Source organism: Chelmon rostratus, chromosome 2 (genome assembly GCF_017976325.1).
Source record: "Chelmon rostratus isolate fCheRos1 chromosome 2, fCheRos1.pri, whole genome shotgun sequence".
Lineage (NCBI taxonomy): Eukaryota > Metazoa > Chordata > Actinopteri > Chaetodontiformes > Chaetodontidae > Chelmon > Chelmon rostratus.
Genome location: NC_055659.1, coordinates 18,057,875 through 18,079,224, shown reverse-complemented (window position 1 = coordinate 18,079,224; position 21,350 = coordinate 18,057,875). Strand labels below are relative to the sequence as shown.

General features: G+C 41.9%; 1 protein-coding gene across 12 annotated transcripts in view; it reads right to left on the bottom strand.

Moving 5' to 3' along the window:
- scn8ab (sodium channel, voltage gated, type VIII, alpha subunit b) overlaps nt 1-18,315 on the bottom strand; it is a 45,336-nt gene extending 27,021 nt beyond the window's left edge. For 8 of the 12 annotated variants that reach the window (XM_041950147.1, XM_041950086.1, XM_041950077.1 and 5 more), the window contains exons 1-7: nt 18,034-18,315; nt 7,395-7,513; nt 7,153-7,242; nt 6,939-7,067; nt 5,310-5,401; nt 1,033-1,254; nt 758-821 (exon numbers count right to left, since the gene is read on the bottom strand). In XM_041950147.1, coding sequence (XP_041806081.1) covers nt 758-821; nt 1,033-1,254; nt 5,310-5,401; nt 6,939-7,067; nt 7,153-7,242; nt 7,395-7,513; nt 18,034-18,315 — 998 coding nt within the window. Of the gene's footprint in view, nt 1-757; nt 822-1,032; nt 1,255-5,309; nt 5,402-5,673; nt 5,766-6,938; nt 7,068-7,152; nt 7,243-7,394; nt 7,514-18,033 lie in introns of all 12 variants that reach the window. The other 4 variants (XM_041950069.1, XM_041950102.1, XM_041950111.1 and 1 more) reach the window with 1 other exon arrangement.
- Nucleotides 18,316-21,350: the final 3,035 nt, after the last annotated feature.

Here is a 21,350-nt window from a genome sequence, read left to right as displayed (position 1 = left end):
CAATGGCAAACCTCTCTGACTTCACCAAGAACTGAATGGGCAGAAACAAAGTGGCCATTGGGCATGCCCCAAAGAGGAGACTGACTGGTACCTCAACAACAGTTACAGCAATGTAGAGAAGGACCAAGACTTGGGAGAGTGTGGCTTTGATATCACCAAAGGAGCCAAGTAGGTCAGCAGGGGCCTAGAACAAGCTTGGACCCTGGCTCTAGTGGAGTACTTTACAAGGTCTAGAACAGGTACCCCAGGCTGTGGAGGTTCCTCCAGGTGATCTGGAGGACAGGGACAATAGTTCAGATGTGGAGATTTTCAGAGGGTGTCTGGATTTTAAAGAAGGGGAGAATGCAAGCACAATTGATGAGTTCAGGACAATCTCACTCCTCAGAGATGGTCACTTGGCGCAGAAAGGTCATGGAGACCTTGCCCCTGTGGCCGTTCCTTGGCATCACAGGACGTCACAAAAATATCACTGATGCTCAAGATGGCTTTGGTCAAGATAAAGGTAACCCGCTTACTGTACACTATATTTGGACGCAAGCTGGGACATGATGAACTCTGGCTAAGTGGTCTGGGCAATAATGTCTGATGATGAAGGGCACCAAAACACCAAAACAACCCATTTAAAGTTACATTACTGATGACGCATCTAAGTGTATCGCAAGATGTGTGAAAAAACAACAGAAGAAACAGGAGACACCTGAAAACATTAAAGCATACATATAGACTCATGCAGTTAAGGAGTAAAGCACTGGCTTACCCTGAGTCAGAACTATTTCCACATAGTAGAGCATCAAGCTGACCAGGGAGGAAGTAGAAATTAGCTATGAAAAAAAAAAAACAGAGAGCAGTCACTTACATTAGCCACAGGGCAAAAATGTGCATGCTACTTTAATTAGTCACTGTGTCTGTTAAACAAGAAAAAAGGATATTTCTCAAAACCAATAAAGAGAAAAAGATCCACACATTATCTTTTATGTCCCACATATGTAATCATGTGCAAGTAGTTGTCCAAGTGTCAAAGTTATCACTCACTGTCATTCATGATGTATTCGCTCCAGTCAAAGCCCCTGGTGCCATTTGCCAGGAACTGCTCGGTCATGTTGATTGGCCAGATTACACACTTATTCCGCAGGTTCCCCATGAAGAGCTGCAGTCCAATCAGAGCAAAGACGCTGAGACAGAAGACGGTCAGGATCATCACATCCGACAGCTTCTTCACAGACTGGATCAGAGCACCCACAATGGTCTTCAGGCCTGTCAATTAATAGATGATAAACATATGCGTGCGTGCGCGTGCACACACACACACACACACACGCAAACACACACACACACATACACACATACACACACACACACACACAAATGTGCACAAATGCACATACATGAAAACAGGCAAACTCACATACACATACAAACGAACATGCAAATTCAAATGCACGCGCGCACACACACGCACACAAACAGACACAAATAAAAAGAATTGCAACTTTTGGCACTGCAAGAGTGCTCAAGCTGAGTTTGGTTTTACAGCTGCAATTCAGAGCAGACTGAAGTCACGCACAGAAATGGCTAAGTTAGGTAACATATCTAATCCTGTATTTAACCCTGTGCTGTGCAGTCTCTTACATAAATCTAAACTTGGCAAGCATCAGAATTATTTCTCGAGCACCTACACTCTGCGCTGCCAAGCCTCAAGACCAGAAATTGACTTTCAGTGTGGCTTCTGCATTCCTTCAGAGTATCAAACCAGTGTGTAAACGGTGATGTTGTTCCTGTCATTCCTGTCTTGACAGAAATCTGTAGGTCAGGCTGTTGTCTTGTCAATTATTTATTCAGCTAGCTGTTTGGCATATTGTGGGTATTTAGCACTTGACCTATGATTTATTATAAACAGATACTGGAATTTTAACACCTCAACTGTACGCGAAAATAATCACAACTGACACATAGGGGCTCTGTTTTGATGTAAAATGACAGTGGGTTACAACAAATACCGTCACATTTGCTGATATGCAAACAATGATTTAATAAAGTTATAGTAACAATAATGGTTGAGGTAACCACAGGTTTTTTTACGTTTATTGTTTAGCTGTTAAATGTAGCTCGTTATTTTATTTTGTATCTCTACTTGGTGATTTCTTTTTTGCACCGATGTTGAGATCTTAAGAGTCTAAAATCCTGTATAAACGTATTACGTTGATCATATTGTCATCATTATCTATTTATTAACAAAAAATATGCTGCACTATAACATGATAAAGCCCACACCGGAGAGTTCGGAGAAGGAAGCTTAGAACCCACTTCAGGTTGAAAGATATTTAGGGTAGAAATTGGAATTCTTTGATATACAAACATAAATAATGTAAGCACAGAGCAATAATGGCACGATAAGGTAATATAAAATGTGTGCAGTGTGTGTGTCTGTGGTTGTTGGTGAGGGGGCTTAATATCTCCGGTCACTGTCTGCAGGTATAACTCCGCCGCTCTGAGGCAAAAGAACATGTTGTCCTGCATCTCCATGTCTCCTGGGAGGAGAAACCCTTTCTCCTTTCCTGTGCTAGTTTTCTTGCTGTTGACTTCCATGGTTTCTTTACACGCTCAATTGGATTGACTTTAGGCTACTATTACTTATTAGTCTACTGTATTCTAAAAATAACGATCCATTACCACGAAGCTTGATGTTTGTTTTAAAAGTTTTAATAATCAATGTGACATAATCTAAGAAATGTGGTTGTATATTTGTGTCTCTAGAAAGTCAACGATTAAAAATAAAGTTTATCAATTATCATCAGTAGATTAAAAAGAATAAACAGGATATGTTTTTTATTAGTAGATTTTAGAATCTAGAATCGACTCTTGCCTAGCTTCACTGGACAGTGCTCTTTTCTCCCTTACTTTACTCTTACTTACTTTTAAGCGCCACTTGACTGTGATCAGTATCATCATAGGCTGAAATGCGTACATGCACCACCACACTTGTCTGTACTGTGCTTTAGAAAAAGACCGTGGCCAAAATGAGTCTCCTACTGGGTTACCACTGTGCACTGCTTTATGGGGCATGAACAGAATAAGGTGTAAATATGCATTTCATAGTATAACAAATATCACTGAAGTGGCCCTATAAGAGTAGATACTGCATAAAGGTATAACCTTCTTTCTCAATCAGTTTTCTTACTACGAATGATTAAGTCGTACATTATCACATCATTTTCTTCCAGATTTTCACCCGTTTTGGTTACTTCACTTAAAAAATGTCTGTATTTGTGTCTTTGTCTTTGCTCCTATCTCTGCTTTGAAGTGGGTGTGGCTCATGTGGAAAATGCGCCAGGCCAATGTCAATGTAAGCTGATTGAACCACACTCACACAGAAACAATGAAAACAGATCACCTGAGTGTTTGACTGTTAAACTCTTCATAAATAAATACATATTTCCCTACTTGTCACTTATTTTGCTGTGACTGAAAGTTCTCAAAGGCTTTAGATGACAAACACTTTATGTCCAAACATCATATGTCCAAGCATTGTATTTTAGAAAAATCTCACTCCATGACAAAAGTGTATTAGAAAAAGTAGGTGTCTGGATAAAATGTTGAATAGAATTTGTTAGTTATCCAAACTATCACCTGAGCAGAGCTACATACTACGTCAGTACTTTTGCAGTCTCTCTAAAATGTACATTTCTGGTGGGATTGGTGTATTAAGTGCAGATTTCTGGCGGTTATCAAAAAGATCAACTGTAAAAATCGATCTAGTATGTAATAACAGCACACTGATTTCACTATGATGATGCATTCAATTTGAACCACAGAAGAGGTCACATTAATTTTCTGTCATTAACCACAAAACACCACAAAACACTGCCGCTGTATGGGATGCTTCCATCAGACAGACACATTTTCATTTTCTAATTTTTACATGAAATATCCCACGTGAGTAAACAGTTCTATAGAACTGCGTTAAAAGCTTAATTGTCTGAAGCATTTCCAGTGAGGAAGACCAGAAAGCACTACAGCTTGGTTTAGGATCAATCTGGAGAGGAGGAATTGTATTGTCGGATTGCTATTTCCTTTCATTTCTTGTGTCCATCTGTTGGAACATTCCTGACTAACTGCAGTTAATAATTACAGTGCATTCAACAATCAGCTGAAAGCATCAGCACCACAAACAGCAAGCAGTGCACAGAACAGGGCTCAGTCAAGGAAGCAGGAAGTGAAGAGGAGAAAGAAAGGACAGGCGAGGAAGACTTAGTGGCTGGGGGGGGGGGGCAATGAGAGGTGGCATGTAGGTCATTTAAACGCCAAGGCTGAAGGAATTGACTCTGTGTCAGCATCACCTGTCTGTAAAGTGATGTGACCTTGACTTAACTGAAGAACAGTTCCCATCCCAGGCACCCCTTTCTCCAACTCTTGCAGCGCTGGACGAGGCTCAAGCTGGTTTAGCCCAGAGCACAACTGAGCGCTACATGCTGGAGGCTGAGCTTATTGTACTGCGTGTGTCGTGTGTGTGCACGTTTGGTACACCCACACACAACGTGCACGTGTGTATATGTGCTGAAATACAGTAACTTCATAGTGTCTGCATAATTGTTTTACAAGCATTTCCTGTGGATCTCACATTCAAGCATATATAAAAATATCTATATATAATAATAAACCAAATTTTGCTTATTTATGATATTTACTCATTGTTTATGTTTCCGTTTCACTCCCAGGATGGACAAAGATCTTCAAAGAAATCTGAAGCCTTAATCAAATAACTATTGTAACTACAAGATAACAAAATCCAAAAGAAAAGCTTCTTAAAGCCAAACTTGTAAAAGCATGTGTCTCAAAGCTTCATGCAGCATCGATGTCTTGTCAAATTAGGCTTGGCAGTCTTAGTGAATCAAATAGTCTTTAGGCACGAGAAGGCAGTGTCATAGATTGTGAGAATTTGGATCAGTGTATGAAATAAAACTGAACACAACCCAGATGTGCAAAGAGGTGATGATCATATATTTTCCTGAATTTGTTTGTTCATCAAACCACACTGAGAGTCAACACCTTAGATATAATATCTTATGTCTCTTAACCCAATCTTAACCCATACGGGACATGTGAGCCCACAAGACTGCCAGTAGACTGCTAAGCCTATCAAAAATGTATTGCTACCATTTTTGATTGTCATGGAAACAAAAGTAAAACAAAATAGTGTAGAAACTCTATAACATCCTCTTTTTACAAAGAAAAAAAAATCAAAGTAATAGAAATAAATACAGGTAATAGATAAAGTAAGCTCAGCCTTAGTGTTTAAATGGGAGTCTCACCTGGAATGACAGAAATTGTTTTCAATGCTCGGAGAACCCTGAACGTTCTCAGCGCCGAGACATTCCCAAGGTCCACAAACTCAGTTATATATCTGTAACAAGGTAGGATGACACACAGAACAGAACCCCATGACACACAACACACACGGTAACAACACACACACGCACGCATGTACGCGCAAGAGCACAACACCAGCACCACCATCGAAGACCAGGAGGGGACACCACGGTGAGAGAGAGAACGCCTGTCCGACCAGTGGGAAGAGAACGAAGGAGGAAGAGGAGAGGGATTGAAACAAAACCACACCTAACATCAACCCCGTGACTCGCCCACCCGCAAACACAAACACCTGGACTGTCTTACCTGGGATAACTGAAATTGTTTTCAAAGCCCTCAGAACCCTGAACGTACGCAGAGCTGACACATTGCCTAGGTTTACAAACTCTGTTATATACCTGCAAGGTGGATCAGATACAGTTACTCAGCAGCCATTCCAAACAGAGGAAAGAAAGAATAGATTGTTACATAAAATCTTGGTAAGCATTATCAACATGGCATCATGGACTGTGGATTGAACGTTCTGTAGGCAACTGTCTTTAGAAACTTTTTTTTCCACCTCACATCCCACCATAAATCATTTAAATCACTGTCTGATGAACAGTTTTCAGCATCTCCAAAAATTCAGCAGTCTTAATAACCAATCAGGATAGCTTGAGGAAACTACTGCCTGAGGAAGTGACATGAAACAAAATACTGGCCTTGAAGTAAATGTAGATCAGGAATGTGGGATGTTAAAAAGACCCAGACTCTGAGTTTTTGGGTAACTACAACTTTGTAATGATGCTGAATAATATATATCAAAATTAAGGGGTTGATGAGTTTATTAGTAACTACTAGACTGAGCTCTTGTGCCAAGTAAAGAAAAAAAAACATCACATTTTAATGGTTGCCTAATGCTAACAAAATGGTGTTTGCCCTTCATTGTGGCGTAATGCTTAGACAGACAGCTGCTACATCGCATTGTGCTGACTAAGATTAGTTTTTCACATTTTTGGGGATGTTGTTCTTACAAATTCTATGCAGCTTCTAGATCAGGGAGTCCTGTCTTTGTCCACCATTAAATATAAAATATTCACCACATTCAGCGGACTGCAAAAACAGCAGTTCGTTGTTTAAACAGTTATTTGATGGACGTTTGTTATGATATTCGTACAATAACTATGCAAGTTAATCAGTAAATTCTAACACTAATACTAAAATGTCGTTTCACTTAAAATGATTCAGACTTTTCTGACAGGAAACACAGGTGTCACCAATAACTTCATAGATTCCTCTACTGATATGTCTCATAAGCTATACCAGTGAGCCAGCATGCACAATACAAGAACCCTGGCACTGTCGCACCTGACTACAATACAGTCATTATTGATGTGATTTGGTTACACCAGCGCTTCAGTCGCCAGCCTGTCTACAGTGAGAGAGTTTTGTTGCCGTTTGGGATTTTCCTGCTCTTATCTTCTCACACTTATTTTTTCCTTTTCAGATTTAACCACAGTTGCTAAATGTAGCTCATTCATTAATGCTTTTATTCTTACTAATTACTAATTATTATGGCCTAAAATACTTACGCCATTGAGATGACCATGAAATCCAGCCAGTTCCACGGGTCTCTGAGAAAGGTGAAGCCATCTATAGCGAAGCCTCGGGCAACTATTTTTGTGAGTGACTCAAACGTATAGATACCTGTGAAGGTATACCTTGAAGAACAGAGAGGCGACAGTGAAACAGTGACAGATCAAGCCAGGATATGACGACGGAGGAGATGTTTGAACGTATACTTACTCTACTTGTTTGGACCACTCTGGGGGGTCACTAAATGTCATGAATATACAGTTGGTCAAAATCGTACACATGATGATCATGCTGAATAACGTGAGAAGACAGGAGTTAAGGAAAGTTTGAACAGTGCTACCCCATGACACCCCACAACTTTCAATACACTAACAACCGAAATCAAAGCATGTTTAAAATACTGATCATTCGCTGCAAATAAAGCACAGAAAATAAACCACTTGAAAGGATATGAATGTATCAAAATCTTAATAGCTATTCGCCTAAGTAAGTTAAAAGGGCTTAAGATGTACAAGGATGGCGTGGCACTGAAGCGGAAGATTGTTTTCCCTTTGTTTAAGACTATAAATGTCTGTGGAGAGAGAGAGACACAGAGAGAGAGAGAGAGAGACAAAAAGAGATAAGAAGACACAACATTTTCAGAACAAATTATATGACACATATAATTCAGCATATAGTCTTAAAACCTCTGCAGTATCTTGCTGTACACTGTAGCTGATGTGAGTCCTGAGCTCACCTCTGAGTCATTGGGCACCACTCAATTGGTTTCCACTCTAACTACACTGCTGATTCTCACAATACCAGTGACACTGAAATCCATTTGAACATCATGATGAGTGTGCGTGTCCTTTTACCCATTTTGAAATCTTTACCCTACAATCAGAGGGACAACAGTGAGCGCGGTCAAAATGGCCTTCCCTTATACAAAGCACGCAGGATGAAAACAGTGGAGTAAAAAGGTGCAGAAAAGGGCACACAGTCAGTGGCAGCAAGGACACGTGACTGTTTTACTCTGCTGACATCACTCCCTCAGTGGCCAGCCACCCGAGAGCACGGGGAGCACAGTTAGCACCTCTCTCCTGGGTGCATCAGACGCGCAGCCTCTGTCCGGGCCTTTCGCCATGACGGTGGCTCCGCAAGCTGCCTCACGAGCGGCAGACAGGTGCACGGGAAGCTCTTCGTGGCCAAATGACTCTCTTTGCCCAAAGTTTAAAGCTCTTACTGGAAGAGAACCGCAGATGCTGTCATCGATCAGGGGCAGATCTGCTGACTCCAAGCTCTCAACAACCACTCCCCACCCATAAACAGCACTGGGCCAAGTGGGGCTGAGCACTGGGGTGAGGCAGCAGTGTGCGTTTGTTTGTGTGGACCCTGTGGATGGTTTGTGGATGTCTGACAAAGACAATACAGGGTTAAGATTGAGAAGTATGAGCATTATTTACAAACAAATGGACAACGTGGATGCTTTACATGGACAACTAACCTGTTACTAATGCTTCCAGGTCTTTATAGACATATAGGCATTACACTTAATAGGTGGTTTACTGACAATTTAAAAATGTGTGATATGGAAGAGAATGTGTGAGTTATGAATGCAGACACTGAGAGAGGTTTTTTTTTCCTTCTTCAGCACATCCTCCTCGTGTATTTATGACACCACTGACAATGTTGCCTGGCAGTATTTACAGAAAACATATCATGTCCTATATGTAGCCAGTACTGACGGAAAAACATTCAAATTGGCCAAATTATACTTAATTATTATTAAAATACTGTGCCAGAGTACATGCATTCAACCAGCGGAGTCTATATTACTTGCCCCGTTTATGTTCAGGTATGATCATCAGTGCACTCACAAATGATAACCCACTGGTGGAGAGTATGCATGTGTGATAGACACACTTGGTCTTTTGTATGCATGTGGCACCAGCGGCTAGAAAAAATGCAAACACAAGTTCATAGTTCACACCACGGGAAACACTAGAAAGAAACCGAGGGGCGACCAGAAGTGTCCTGAGACAAGTGGTGTCCTGAAATCTAATTAAATTAAAAATAGCGTCCGCAGTCTGGGGAAAGACAAAATGTATTCTCTGCATCAGAAGGCTCCTCTCTCTCGCTCCCTCCCTCCCTCTCTCCCTGTTCCTTTTTGCCTATGGAGCATCTGCACTACTTAAAATATCCTCTCGCTTTATTTCCTGTCACACGAAGAAAAGAATGATCTATACTTAATCAACAGTACACGAACGGGAAAACACATGATCAAGAGTGTTCAAAGGGTACATCTCTGTACCAGAGGTCAACGGAAGTGTTTTGCTTACCAAGCAAATACAGCATGTGGATGGAAGGAGGAGGAGGTTGTAAAATGAGCAATATCTCATTAGCAGTTTAGAGAAACCCTGCATGCATAACTACGGCCCATTGCTAAATCAATGTGAAGCATATTGCCTTGGATGAATCCTATGGATATGTAGAGGTTTTCGAAAACTTCAGATCTGAAGATCTTAAAGAAGACAGTTTGTGTGGTCCTTACTGAATCTGAGTTTTATTGTGCCTCGTCTTCTACAGCATATGGAAATTTAGAAATTTCCATTAAGATTCACAATTCGACTATACGGAGGCTTCAGTTACACAATGAACTGTATCAATCTGGAGACAGAAAAATCTGCTGTTGATGCAACCTGGCACAAGGGATGCGAATGGCAGGCAATTTCCTTAATTGATCGTCTGCCACATTAATCGATATCTGATCAACCACTGAAGCTTATAAAATACTAAATGCATGAGTTTTCTCAATTAAAGTTTCATTGCCGTCGGCTCTTTGCACAGCGTAACTGAAATCATAAACTAAATAAAGTAAATTGTGAATCATAAATGGACTAAAATGTAAGAATGACAATAATGTTCATGACATAAAGTCGATAAGACTAAACATGCCGGGCACAGAGCAAAGACTAAACCATTCGTATGTCAATGATCAGCGTCACTGGGGGGAATGGTAGAAGAGGAACGGCGCTACAGTGAACTAGAAAAATTCAAATCAGCAGACAACAGGGGCTCATTAGTTTCGATTAACTCAAACCATTCTGTTCCTATTGTATAAAATCACTCACTCTGTGTACACATGGCACAATTATCCCAACTGAATGGCCATTTAGCATGAGTTCAACCACTGAAGACACCCCCACCTGCACAATGCACGCACCGCACTGTTGATTGTTATATTCTTGATAGTTTAAATTTTTCACAGTGAGTCACTGATTGCTTAATCACTCACCTCTCCAGTTAAATTCATTTCCCAGACAAACTCTGCAAAGTAGGTCGACAGAAGTGAATTGGTGATACTGAATTCATCGTGATGGAACTGAAGGTTTTTGCTTTTTTTAAAATGGGATCAACATAACACATGCAGTGCACCAGCAAGTTCAGGAAACTGAGGATGAATCAATTCACATACGTAGTGCACGAGCACCAGGGACCAGTAAACACTGTATATGTAACAAAGTGCATGTTGAAGTCCTTCACACAAAGTGCAAGAGGACACACATGCTTATCATTACAACACTGATCAGCAAACGTAATTACATTGTTAAATAGATACTTGGGCGCACACACGCATATACACGACTCAGCAGAGCAAGCCTCACTGTGAGGAAGACTTATTTGCTGCAAAGCTGGTGAAATGTTCCTAATTCTCCACTGAGTGTTGAAGAAAAAGGCACATATGCAAGAATTCAGGAGGCACAATGCAGCTGCAAGGACTGTGTGTGTGCGTGTGTGTGTGGGTGTGTGTATGTGTATGTGTACGTGTAGGTGTGTGGGGACATAAATCTGTTTACATTATGGGTACTCGCCTCCCTTATGGGGACAAAATCACTACATTTCAGGGTGAAGATTTGGGTTAAGGTTAGCAAGTAGTGGTTATGGTTAGGGTAAATGTGGAGGAAGTGAATGTAAGTTAATGTAATGTGGAAACATAGCTGTGTGTGTGTGTGTGAGGAAGCAGTGGATATAGTGGAGCAGGGATATGGAGAGGGGCTTGCAGTGGTATGGGACAGCAGCAAAGGGAGCTGAAGAGAGAGAGAGAGCGAGAGGGATGAGGGGGTGGAGGGGGAGTGATGCAGAACAGAAAGCCAGAGAGCTGCAGAGGGGAGAGAGCCAAACCTGAGATGGATGGTAGACGGAGGGAGGAGGAGGAGGACTGGGTAGGCATGCAGCAGAGAGAGAAACTGAGAATGAGATGGGGGGGGGGGGTAGACAAAAAGAGAGACAGAGCTGAGTGAGATCTAAGCAGGGAAACAATAGAGACTAAATCATGTGGAGGGGGTGTTGTACTTCTCTTAATCATCCCAGGAACCCAGCCTGACACAGACTAGTCTAATAATTCACAAAACTGACTGTAGGTTTGGACAGTAGACCTATTAGAGGACGGCCATGAGCTAAGTGCCTAAATGATTAGTAAAGACGATTGATGACAATTTGTAAATAATTTTAAAGTGATCGTATCGTATCACTTTAAAATTATTTTACCCATTTATCGAGAAAAAGGCCTAATATTTACCGCTTCCAGCCTCTCATTTGAGGATTTGCTTGTTTCCTACGTTTTATATCATTGCAAATCAGATATCATCAGGTTGTGAATGGTTGGCTACACTAAGGATTTAGACATTTCGCAACATCTTCTAGGGACATAATCCAAATCAGAATTTACACACATGATTTGTTTTTTTTTAAAAAAAACACATCTGACTTTGCATGCCTCTATACAGACGAAGAAAACATGACACACAGACATCCATAGCTAGATTTCTGCCCATTCTGTAATTTGCACCTTGTATGACTAAGAGAATCTTGAGTCAATTTAGCAAAAACATCTACAGTAACTCAACTTCCATATTGAAACTGATGCTTCGTGACAAAACAGCGCAGATCTCGTGAGGAGCTTTAATTTAATATCTATTAGCATTGTCGCCTGAAACATCACTCGTCTACGTCTCTTTGAGCTCACTGCAGTGAGGACTCGGCCAGTAATGTCTTTTCTAAATAAGTATGACTGCAAACTAATTTCCATGAATATTATACCATATAAAAAAATGCGTCATTCCACTTCTTCACCTGTATGCTGTGCTGCAAAACTCCACTTTCCACTCCTTACCCCACCCTCCTTCTTTATACCAACGTGGCTAGCAGTGAAAGCACACTCAACCCTCCCCACCCCGTCCCTTCCTCACTCAGTCCAGTACAGGAGGATGCTGTGTCATCAGAGACTGAGGACTCAGACAGAGCACTAAAGCCTGGCCCTCGCTCTAATTTACTACACCCTGAAAAAAAAAAGCGCCGGAGAAGAGGCGCGGAAGGGAGAGGGGGGAAAGGAGAGTAATGGACAGAGATGGACACAGAGACGGAGCTGGTGGGACAGGAACATGATGTAATGGTGTGTACTGTGCTACATGGTGAGATTCAGAGGTGACTGCTGCTTTAGCCGTGAGCGCCCCTTGTGCTCTCCCTAATAGCTGCACAGAAGCCTGAACGGAAATGACTCCTGTTATAATACGGTCAACAAAATGCCACATTCAGGAAGAGAATGACGCATCTGTATCAACAAAACCTGAAAGCTGTTTAAACTACAGCAGCCAATTCGAGCTGAATCATCTTAACGCAGATGTGTGCACGCGCACAGTGCAAGCTAACATCCTAATAGGCCCTCTGTCCATCCCATCCCGCTCTTCCTGTATGACCACAGCAGCTTTAACATTGCCTAATCACATCAGACATTTGAAAAGCCCAGGCAGTCCTCTCCTCATCACAGGGGAAAACAAGAACTGCAACGCTGCATTTCTCTTCTTCACCACTGCCCCCTCTTCATCTCTTTGATGCATGAGTGCTGTGATCAGGTTTCCTGCAGCTGACGGTAACACACGCACGCACGCACACACACACTCAGCCACACTCATTGACATACAGTGCAAATGGTGAGCGATAGGATGACTGTCGGTCGCGTAGAGGAGACGAGCAGCCTCAAAAGGTGAGGACAGAAAGAGGAGGAATGGACTAACCATGAAAATACTTAGAGACACTTCCTCAGGTGTGATAAAGGACAAACACATTAGTGGATTAGGAAAATGATTGATATGAATGACAGTAAGATGGAGAGGGGAGAGGGCTTAGCCTGTGACTTGCTGAACTTGCTGACACAACACATGGATGGGTATGATGAAGTTAGCAGATCTTGACTAAGCAGTATGAAGAGAAGTCAGAATCTGTGAACTATGAAACACATGTGGTCAGCAGTAGCCCAACAGTCCAAAAAAAAAGGTTGGGACACTGTGTAAAGCACAGTTTTACCTCATCAACTTTATTGATTTTTGTAAATATCTGCTTATTCTGAATTTGATGGCAGCGAAAAGTCTCAAACAAGTTGGGACAGGAGCAACTAAAGACTGGGAAAGGTGTGGAACGCTCCAAAAACACCTGTTTGGATCATTCCACAGGTAAACAGGTTGATTGGTAACAGGTGATAGTATCGTGATTGGGTATGAAAGAGGCATCCTCGAAAGGCAAAAGGCTTGACCACACACACAAGGATTTTTTTAAATGCCTTCCAAAGTGCACATTTTCCATGTATCAGTGTGTACATGTAGAACGCCCTGGCAGACTACTGGTTAGTTTACGTTTGTTTAGCATTGCCAGTCCATGTGCCAGGAAGGTGTTAAACAACACTTGCAAACAAATAACTGGCTACTATTATTTGTGTTTTTACAACTGCCAATGGAAAATAAGCACACTACAGATGCTGAGAATGATCTTCTCTGGTACATGACGAACTGTTGATGTGGACTTTAATGTCAACTACTGGCCCGGCGTTCTTCTTTGAGTGTTTGGAATCGTTTTTGCGTTCCCACATGAATGAAGATGTTTCATAAATCAAATCCTGGTTGTATTTAACTGGTCACCTTAAACTGGAGCACCCCTTCCTCCCCTTTTAAAATTCCCCAAAAACAAGCCCTTTGAGCAAGGCACCGTAGCCATAACTGCACCAGTGGAGCTGTCAGAAAATAAAGGACTGTGGTTATGATGGGATTCTGCCAGTCTGGTCTATGTGTACTGCAACTAATGCAACTAAACTATAAGACTGTGACCAGTGGCACACCATTCTGACCAAAACCCATTTGGACAACATTCATTTGATGGATGAAGTATCTCTTGTTTTGGACTGTAACTCTCCCAGATAAAGTGGATTTTAATCATATTTCTCAACTCCTGCCAATAACAATTTGAGGAAAAGATAAAGTGGAAGTTCTTTTGCCATGTGTTTTCAAGGCTCTGGGCAGCTACGGCATATAAATGTGTTATATCATATATGACTTTACAATTAAATTAATTCAATTGAAAATTAATTCAAAAACACACAATATTTTTTATCACCTGAAGTTGATTTGATAACATTTTTAAAACTGAATATACCAGTTCAATTATTTAAGCAAACAGCAGATGAGTACCATTTTTGTTTAAACGCTTTAAACATTGGTTAACTCATAATCCAACACAGGCTCTGAGGTTCTAATCCTAGCTCCATGGAGATAATGTGTGCATGAAATGATTCATCACAGAGGACAAAGAGTTTAAGGAAACAAATGGCAGCCTTTGCAAGAGAATCTTCAGTATCATCACGCCGTAAATGAGCAAGAGAGGCACATTCTGAACATGTCTCGTTTATGTTCACTGCATTGTTGCTTACATAAATATATAAGGAATGGTACTTTGAAGCTTTGTGTACAAAGACTAAACTTGTGCAGTGACATACTGTGCTTAAGTGTTGGAAAGCTTTGTGCCTCTTTCCCATTGTTCGCTGTGTTTACTCATCTAGACGAGCCTAAGTTGCCAATCTGTTCTGCTCTCATCCACTATCAAAAAACAGGATTTTGAAATCGTTACGTCTTGTTACATGTAGAATTTTCTCAACGTAGCCTCTTGTGTACACACTCATACGACTAAGACAAAAAGGAGGCATGTGAGTGGAGGCCATGAAAAAACAAGCAGCTTTGCTTCAATCGCCAGAGGAAAGTAAGGAGAGAGTATGCACTGGGCAGTAATTGGGGAAGGATAATAAGAGAAGAATGCAGCCCTTCCAATGGCCACCACTGAACTAGGGCTGTGGATCAATAGATCACAAAAGGCACATGCACTTGATAGTTTCATCCTGTGAGGGAGTGCTGCTGGCTGAGATTGCCAGTCCTGCTGACTGGGCTTGTTGCTGCTGTACAGGCCGCAGATTCTCTTACACATTATCACTGCCACCACACAGGAGGCTGGCTACTCCACCCGTCTGCACAGCTGAAGGTACTCCTGCATACTCCTGCCCTTTTCTCTCCACTTCCTGTCCTCTCCTGCCATCTTCTGCCTCCCCTCCTCATTCCTCTTTCGCTCATGCAGAGCTACAATAAAGGCACAGCCAAGATAGAGTTTGAGTAGTGTGGGGCAGAAGCCTAAAATGCCATGAAGTCTTACCTGGTATTAATTTAAAAAATACATCATTATAGAGGAAATAAGAGATTGGGGTTTGTCTCATGGCAGAAAAATGACAATGTGATCTTGAATAACAGCTACACTGATATGACCTTCAACGCAGATATGCAATAACATTTTCAGATGTTATTTCTGCTTATCTGTTTTAAATCTCCAGAAACTACCGTGAAACACCAAACTCACTGCAGTTCAGAGGCAATCATCTGTGCTCTAATGAACACATGGTTAAGGAAAAAGTAGATACGAAGAATACTTGCAATCCCCATGTTGCTAGAAATCTGTCAGTATATACATGCACACATAGGGGCTGATGCTCTGACATTATCTTAGCTGTGGTCTAAGGTTTAGGCTTGGTTTAAACCTGTGTTTTTTTAAACCTTACTGCTTGTGTCATCAAAAGCTGCAGTCTAAACTGCACCTGAGGTTCAGCCTGAACCCAGTGGCCATGTGCTGTAGAAATCACCTGTAGTAGTCACTGTTTCTGTGCTTTTCCTTAAACCTGATGCAGACTTTAACTGAGGTTTAAGGTCATAAGGTTCAATATGAGGACAGATTCATACAGCTCAGACTGTTTTCTTAATTTACAAAAATGTAAATCTTTTACCATGTGTTCTTTTGAAGGCAACACAATATTAAGTATTTTTAAATGTATACAAGTACAATTGTAATGAAATCATTTTTGATGTCAGAAACAGGGTTACTAATTATCTGACAAAGACAACAGCTGCAAGGAGGACATGTGGTCAGTTTGCGAGTAATGTTTACGTCAAAGCAAATCATCACAAATGTATTATCACACCAATTCTCACCACAGTTTTCGTGTAAGCTAGTACTGTTTGTCACTTAGTGAGGAAACAGTTGTTCATCACATAATGTGATTCATTGGTGGAACTACATTTGATATCAGTGTTGCATTGAGTCATCAGAGTACTGTCAAGGGTGATAATCCTAATAGTCGTGCACACAAAATCACTTGCAGTGCACTCTCATTCACTCGTATTGATTAATTGTACATTAATGTGGAAATGTGAACAACAGTGGGAACATTGCAGAGCACAAGGCAGATCACAATAACAGCAATAACAACGCAGCAATACAGATAAAATGATGGTAACGGTGATAATTTCATTGTCCCAGTGAGTGATGGGAGGCCAAGACACACCTATTCCCAGTGTGCTACATGATGATGAGGCTCTCTCTTACACCTGCGTAGGGAGGCTCAGACACCCAATTCAGCTGCAGTTTAGCTAAGGTTCATCTGAACTGGTGGAGCAATCATGTCCTCAGTTTAGCACAAAGCTGCGTTTTAAACCCTGCAAGTTCCAGTGTAGCTAACCCGATGCACCAGATGGCACGCACTTTGAAAAAATACTCTGCAGGTGATTGGATGAACTATCTGCCTATCACCATCTATTGCAGGAAAACTTCAACTAATCGCGTCAACAAACAATATGACTTATTGAAGCCAGTTGGGAGAAGAGTGAAAACACCTTTTCCATCAAGAAAAGCCTTCAGTGCCTTCAGTGAAGAAATACTCTGCAGTTCAGATAATTCTGAATCTCTTCAAGAGCTGCCATTGTTGTTTTCAAACAAACAGTAGTTTCTCACGCTGTCGACACACCTAAACCACACCCACCCGTAGCTGCCGGGAATTCCTCATCGGACGCTGATTGGTTCAATCTGCTGAGGTTTGGCCACAAGCACATAACTTGAAGCCTGGCGAGATAAATTCTCAGCTCGCGTAAGTTTGGGTGTGCCAGTGTGGCTGGACCCGGTCTAAACTGCAGCTAAGCTAGTCAGATGCTAAGTGATATAGCAACAGCCCCACAGTACAATCACAGCTGAATTATTGCTCGACTGCGCAGATGAAAAAAAAATGCTTTGCATTCAGGTGATTTGTGGGACAGAGCACTTGCCACCTGTCAATCAGCAAAGTGTGTTTCGTCACAACATAATAACGATTAGCCACAGCATTGATGGCATATAAACACAAAGGCAAATTTCTCATCCACTCCAACTGTTACATAATCGTTATCATGCATTAACGCAGATATTTAATCAACAACGCTGCAGAAACCTTTATAAGAATTATCACTGCCTGAGAACTGCAACCCTGCAGTGTTGAAGGAGCAGAGCAACAACATCTCCCCACCTCAGTTGTGCTTTGATTGTGCAGGTGTACTAAAAACTCACGGGCCTTGTATGAACTCCTGCGCACCCTAATAATGTAGTGACTGCCTCAAAGCCCCTGTAGCAGTGACTAAAAAGTACTCAAAGGCTCTTAAACGCCTCAAGGTCATTTTTGCTATTATGCCATCTCAATCACTGTTGTGAATACAATAATTCCATTTTGACTGAAACTGATTCTGTTATCATTGTGAATTTCATATTACCAATGTGTATTGCATGGTTATTTTACATTGCTGGCATGAGAAAAAAGGGTAAAGATTTAGCCAAATTTGAAGGTTTAGCACTGAAGCTAAATAATAGATTTAAAAGACTTTCAGTCTATCTACATATAAATTGGGGAAAGACTGGGAAGCGCATTCAGCCTGTGTGACAACTCACTTTCTTGTTCAGATAGAATGGGTCCAAATCCTCCAGCGGTGTGGCCTTCATCCCATCAGGAATATCGCCGTAGATGAAGGGCAGGCTCTTCCCAGCCTCCAGGTCACTGTTGGGCTTGAGCTCATTCTCGTCAGACGTGTCGCGGTGACTACTGTCCGACCTGGGCTTGGGTGGCTTCTTGTTCTTCTCTTCATTGATGCGCCTCTCGATGTTAGCGAGCGACTCCGGGGTGAACTTCTTGAAGCTGTCAGGTCCTGGGGGTGCAAGAAGGGGTGCGGCCATGTTTTCATCCTGCAGCTATTTCCTCTTTATTTGTTTTCCATCCCAGACATCCAGCTCTGACAGGAAGAGAGGGACACAGAGTGAAGAAGAGTGAGCATAAGATACTGATAAAACAAAATGATAAAATAGAATAGAAAAAAAAAATCGTCCTTTAAAATAATCATCTAAAATCCATTGTCGTTTTATTAATAACACTGACTGGCCACCAAATGGTTATGAGTAAAATGGTTGCCATATTCATATGTTAGACCAGTTGCTTTGCACCCCTTTTCAGTTTCAGCGCTGCTCAAAGCCTCACAGATGCAATTTACTAGTTCCGCCAAAGAAAGCAAACAAAGCAAAATAAAGCTGGAAAAGTGCATTTGGAACACCGGCCAGTAGGCACTATTTCTGCTCCCTCCATCAACCCTAATGACTACAGCACCAATCCTGTATCCCCCCCAAATGCTCAACCCAGGTACCCTGCAAATACATTGGACAGCACTCAATCCCCTTCCAACAAGCAAGATGTGTCAAGTTTTCTCTTCCTGTGTTTATGCTTATCCAGACTCATCTGTCTGAATCTCTCCTTCACAAATATCTTACATGACATTTTGCAATTATTTCTATAGAATATATACAAAAAGGCAGCATTTGGCATGTGAATGTGTTGGTACTGCCGGCCTGACTGAGAATAAACATCCAGGTCTGCAGCTCCATGCAGCAGTCAGCTCACTGTTTTGGCTTGGAGGTCTCTATGCCTGAGTCTGAACAGCTCTCACTGGTGATAGCTATAAAATAAGTGGGAAAGTGGCTCCCATCACAACGGCTCACACAAGCTTATTATCTGCTATCTGCCCAGTGCAAAATGACAAGGTGCCAAACAATCTTAAGCCAATCAAGAAAAACAGATCCAGATATTTGTGCTAGATGTATCAGTTAAGTTAGTGTGCTGGTTGGCTGCATATTCACTGTAAGAACAATATATCAGTATCAAGGCTCACTGCTGTGAATTTGTTAGAGTTCACTTCTGTCATCTGCTTATCAAACCGACTGATTCATATTACAAATAAAGCATTTAAATCAAGGTGATGGGGTTTGTGGTAAAGGAAAGAATGGGTGGGGTTTACTGCATGAGAATAACTCAAATGTTGACAGAAGAACAGTATACTTAGCTACATTTACTGTGATTATGAACAAATCTTGTTTTGTTGTTCTATTTTTCAAACTAATCTACCTGCACTTTTGTGGGCTTGAAAAAACAATGTAAATCTTTCCAAATGTCACCTGTACCATGCTGATCCCACAGCACACAGCACAGGACACCATATATATTCTGACCAAACCAATGACTCTACACAGGACAATCAATTATTAATTTCCAAATACAGTAATTCAACACTCCAAACTTCAGAATGTGTCAAAAGATAGTGTGTAAATTATTGTTGGAAACCTCTGGACCTCTGACTCATTGTTTAAACAGTAAGGTTGTGCTAATAGTATCAACTGCATCTCTCCAGGCTCCCACAATAGATGAATTTCTCTCCCCAGTTGGCCAATGGCCATGCTGTTTGATACACCACATTTGACAGTCAAGTCACAGTTCAGACTATCAAAAAATTGAGTGTGTGCAACATTCAACGAAACATTGACAAGGACCTGGAAATGAATCAGAAAGAAGTCAGACGTCCACAGGCAGACAGAGATCCAACAGACCGGTATCTTCAAGAAAAAAGCACCAGAAGAGGGATGAAGTCCAATTCAAGTAACCCAACCTCGGCACACCCTCCAAGTCTCCTTCCACCAATGCTACATCAATTGATCTGCCGTCAAGGTGATTCAAACTAGGATGCAATCGCACGGCCAGCGGTGCATGTGCACTTCATGACGCTGGGACAATCCTAAACACAGAAAGGCGATCAGGAGAAACTGCCTGAAATGTTGCAGATAAATGCTTTCGATGTCCACTAAATCACCAGGTCACATGAGACAACGCAACAATTTTGACATTTATAACAAAAAAAAGGGTTCTCGGGTCACTCTTAAATCAAATACAGTGAATCAAATTAGCACACGTAATCGGCACCAAAAGCGCGTAGCCCATAACGGTTCTGTTAAATCCGCCATGAGTCAAGTGAGTCCGGAAATAGAAACTGATGGATGACAGAGAACACTATCAAGTCCGGCAGCCTCGTTTGCCTCCCGAGGAAAAGAAAATATAAGACTGGTCGCTATCCGATCCGTCGCGTTTCAGCAAAATGCTCCTCCGCTGCGTCCTCTTTGCGGAGGAAAGACAAGCGAACGCATCACGGCTTCCGTCCCGGCACCTGGACAAGTCTCTGCCCTATGCGCTCCGGTGATGTCCTGACATCTGGTGAGGCAAACCGGACACCGCGGCGACACACTGCGAGTGAGGAGGAGGTTGTATAGGGCACTTGCATCACAGTCACATGGGCCGGTAGAGAACTTGCTCATCCTTCATTTCCTGCAGTGATGTCTTAATGCTGCCCGTCACTAAATGTCAGAAATCTGCCCGAACCCCGAGCATCACTGAGAATAGGTGAGTCCAACGGGCCCGAGTCCAGCAGAGGATAACCTGGTCTCAAGTGAGCCCTCCAATCCTGTAATTGTGGGTGCCGCTTTCATGTCTGAGCTGAGCTGAAGTTATGACGCCCTGACGGGTAAATTTTGATCACTTATGTTAATTCTGGAGATTTAAAAAATAAAATAAAATAAAATAAAATAAAAAACAGAAAAAGACCTGGCTTCCTGTGCGGGATGAAGACCACCCGCTCCCCCTCACACTGCATGTATGACCGTGTGAGTGCCATTCATCGCCTGACAGTGATTTGTAGCCTGTGTAGTCATCGGGAAAGTCAACTGTTTAATACCGAGGCGCGCCGCTGTCCTATAGGGCCAAAGCCTGAAATACTGCAGTGTGGTTTATTGCTGCTACACTGTAGCTCCAACTAACAAACTCATAGTAGGTCAGCTGAATGCACAAGCCATGTCCTGACAACTCATCCCTGGCCTCAACTCAAAGCAGCCGACCACAT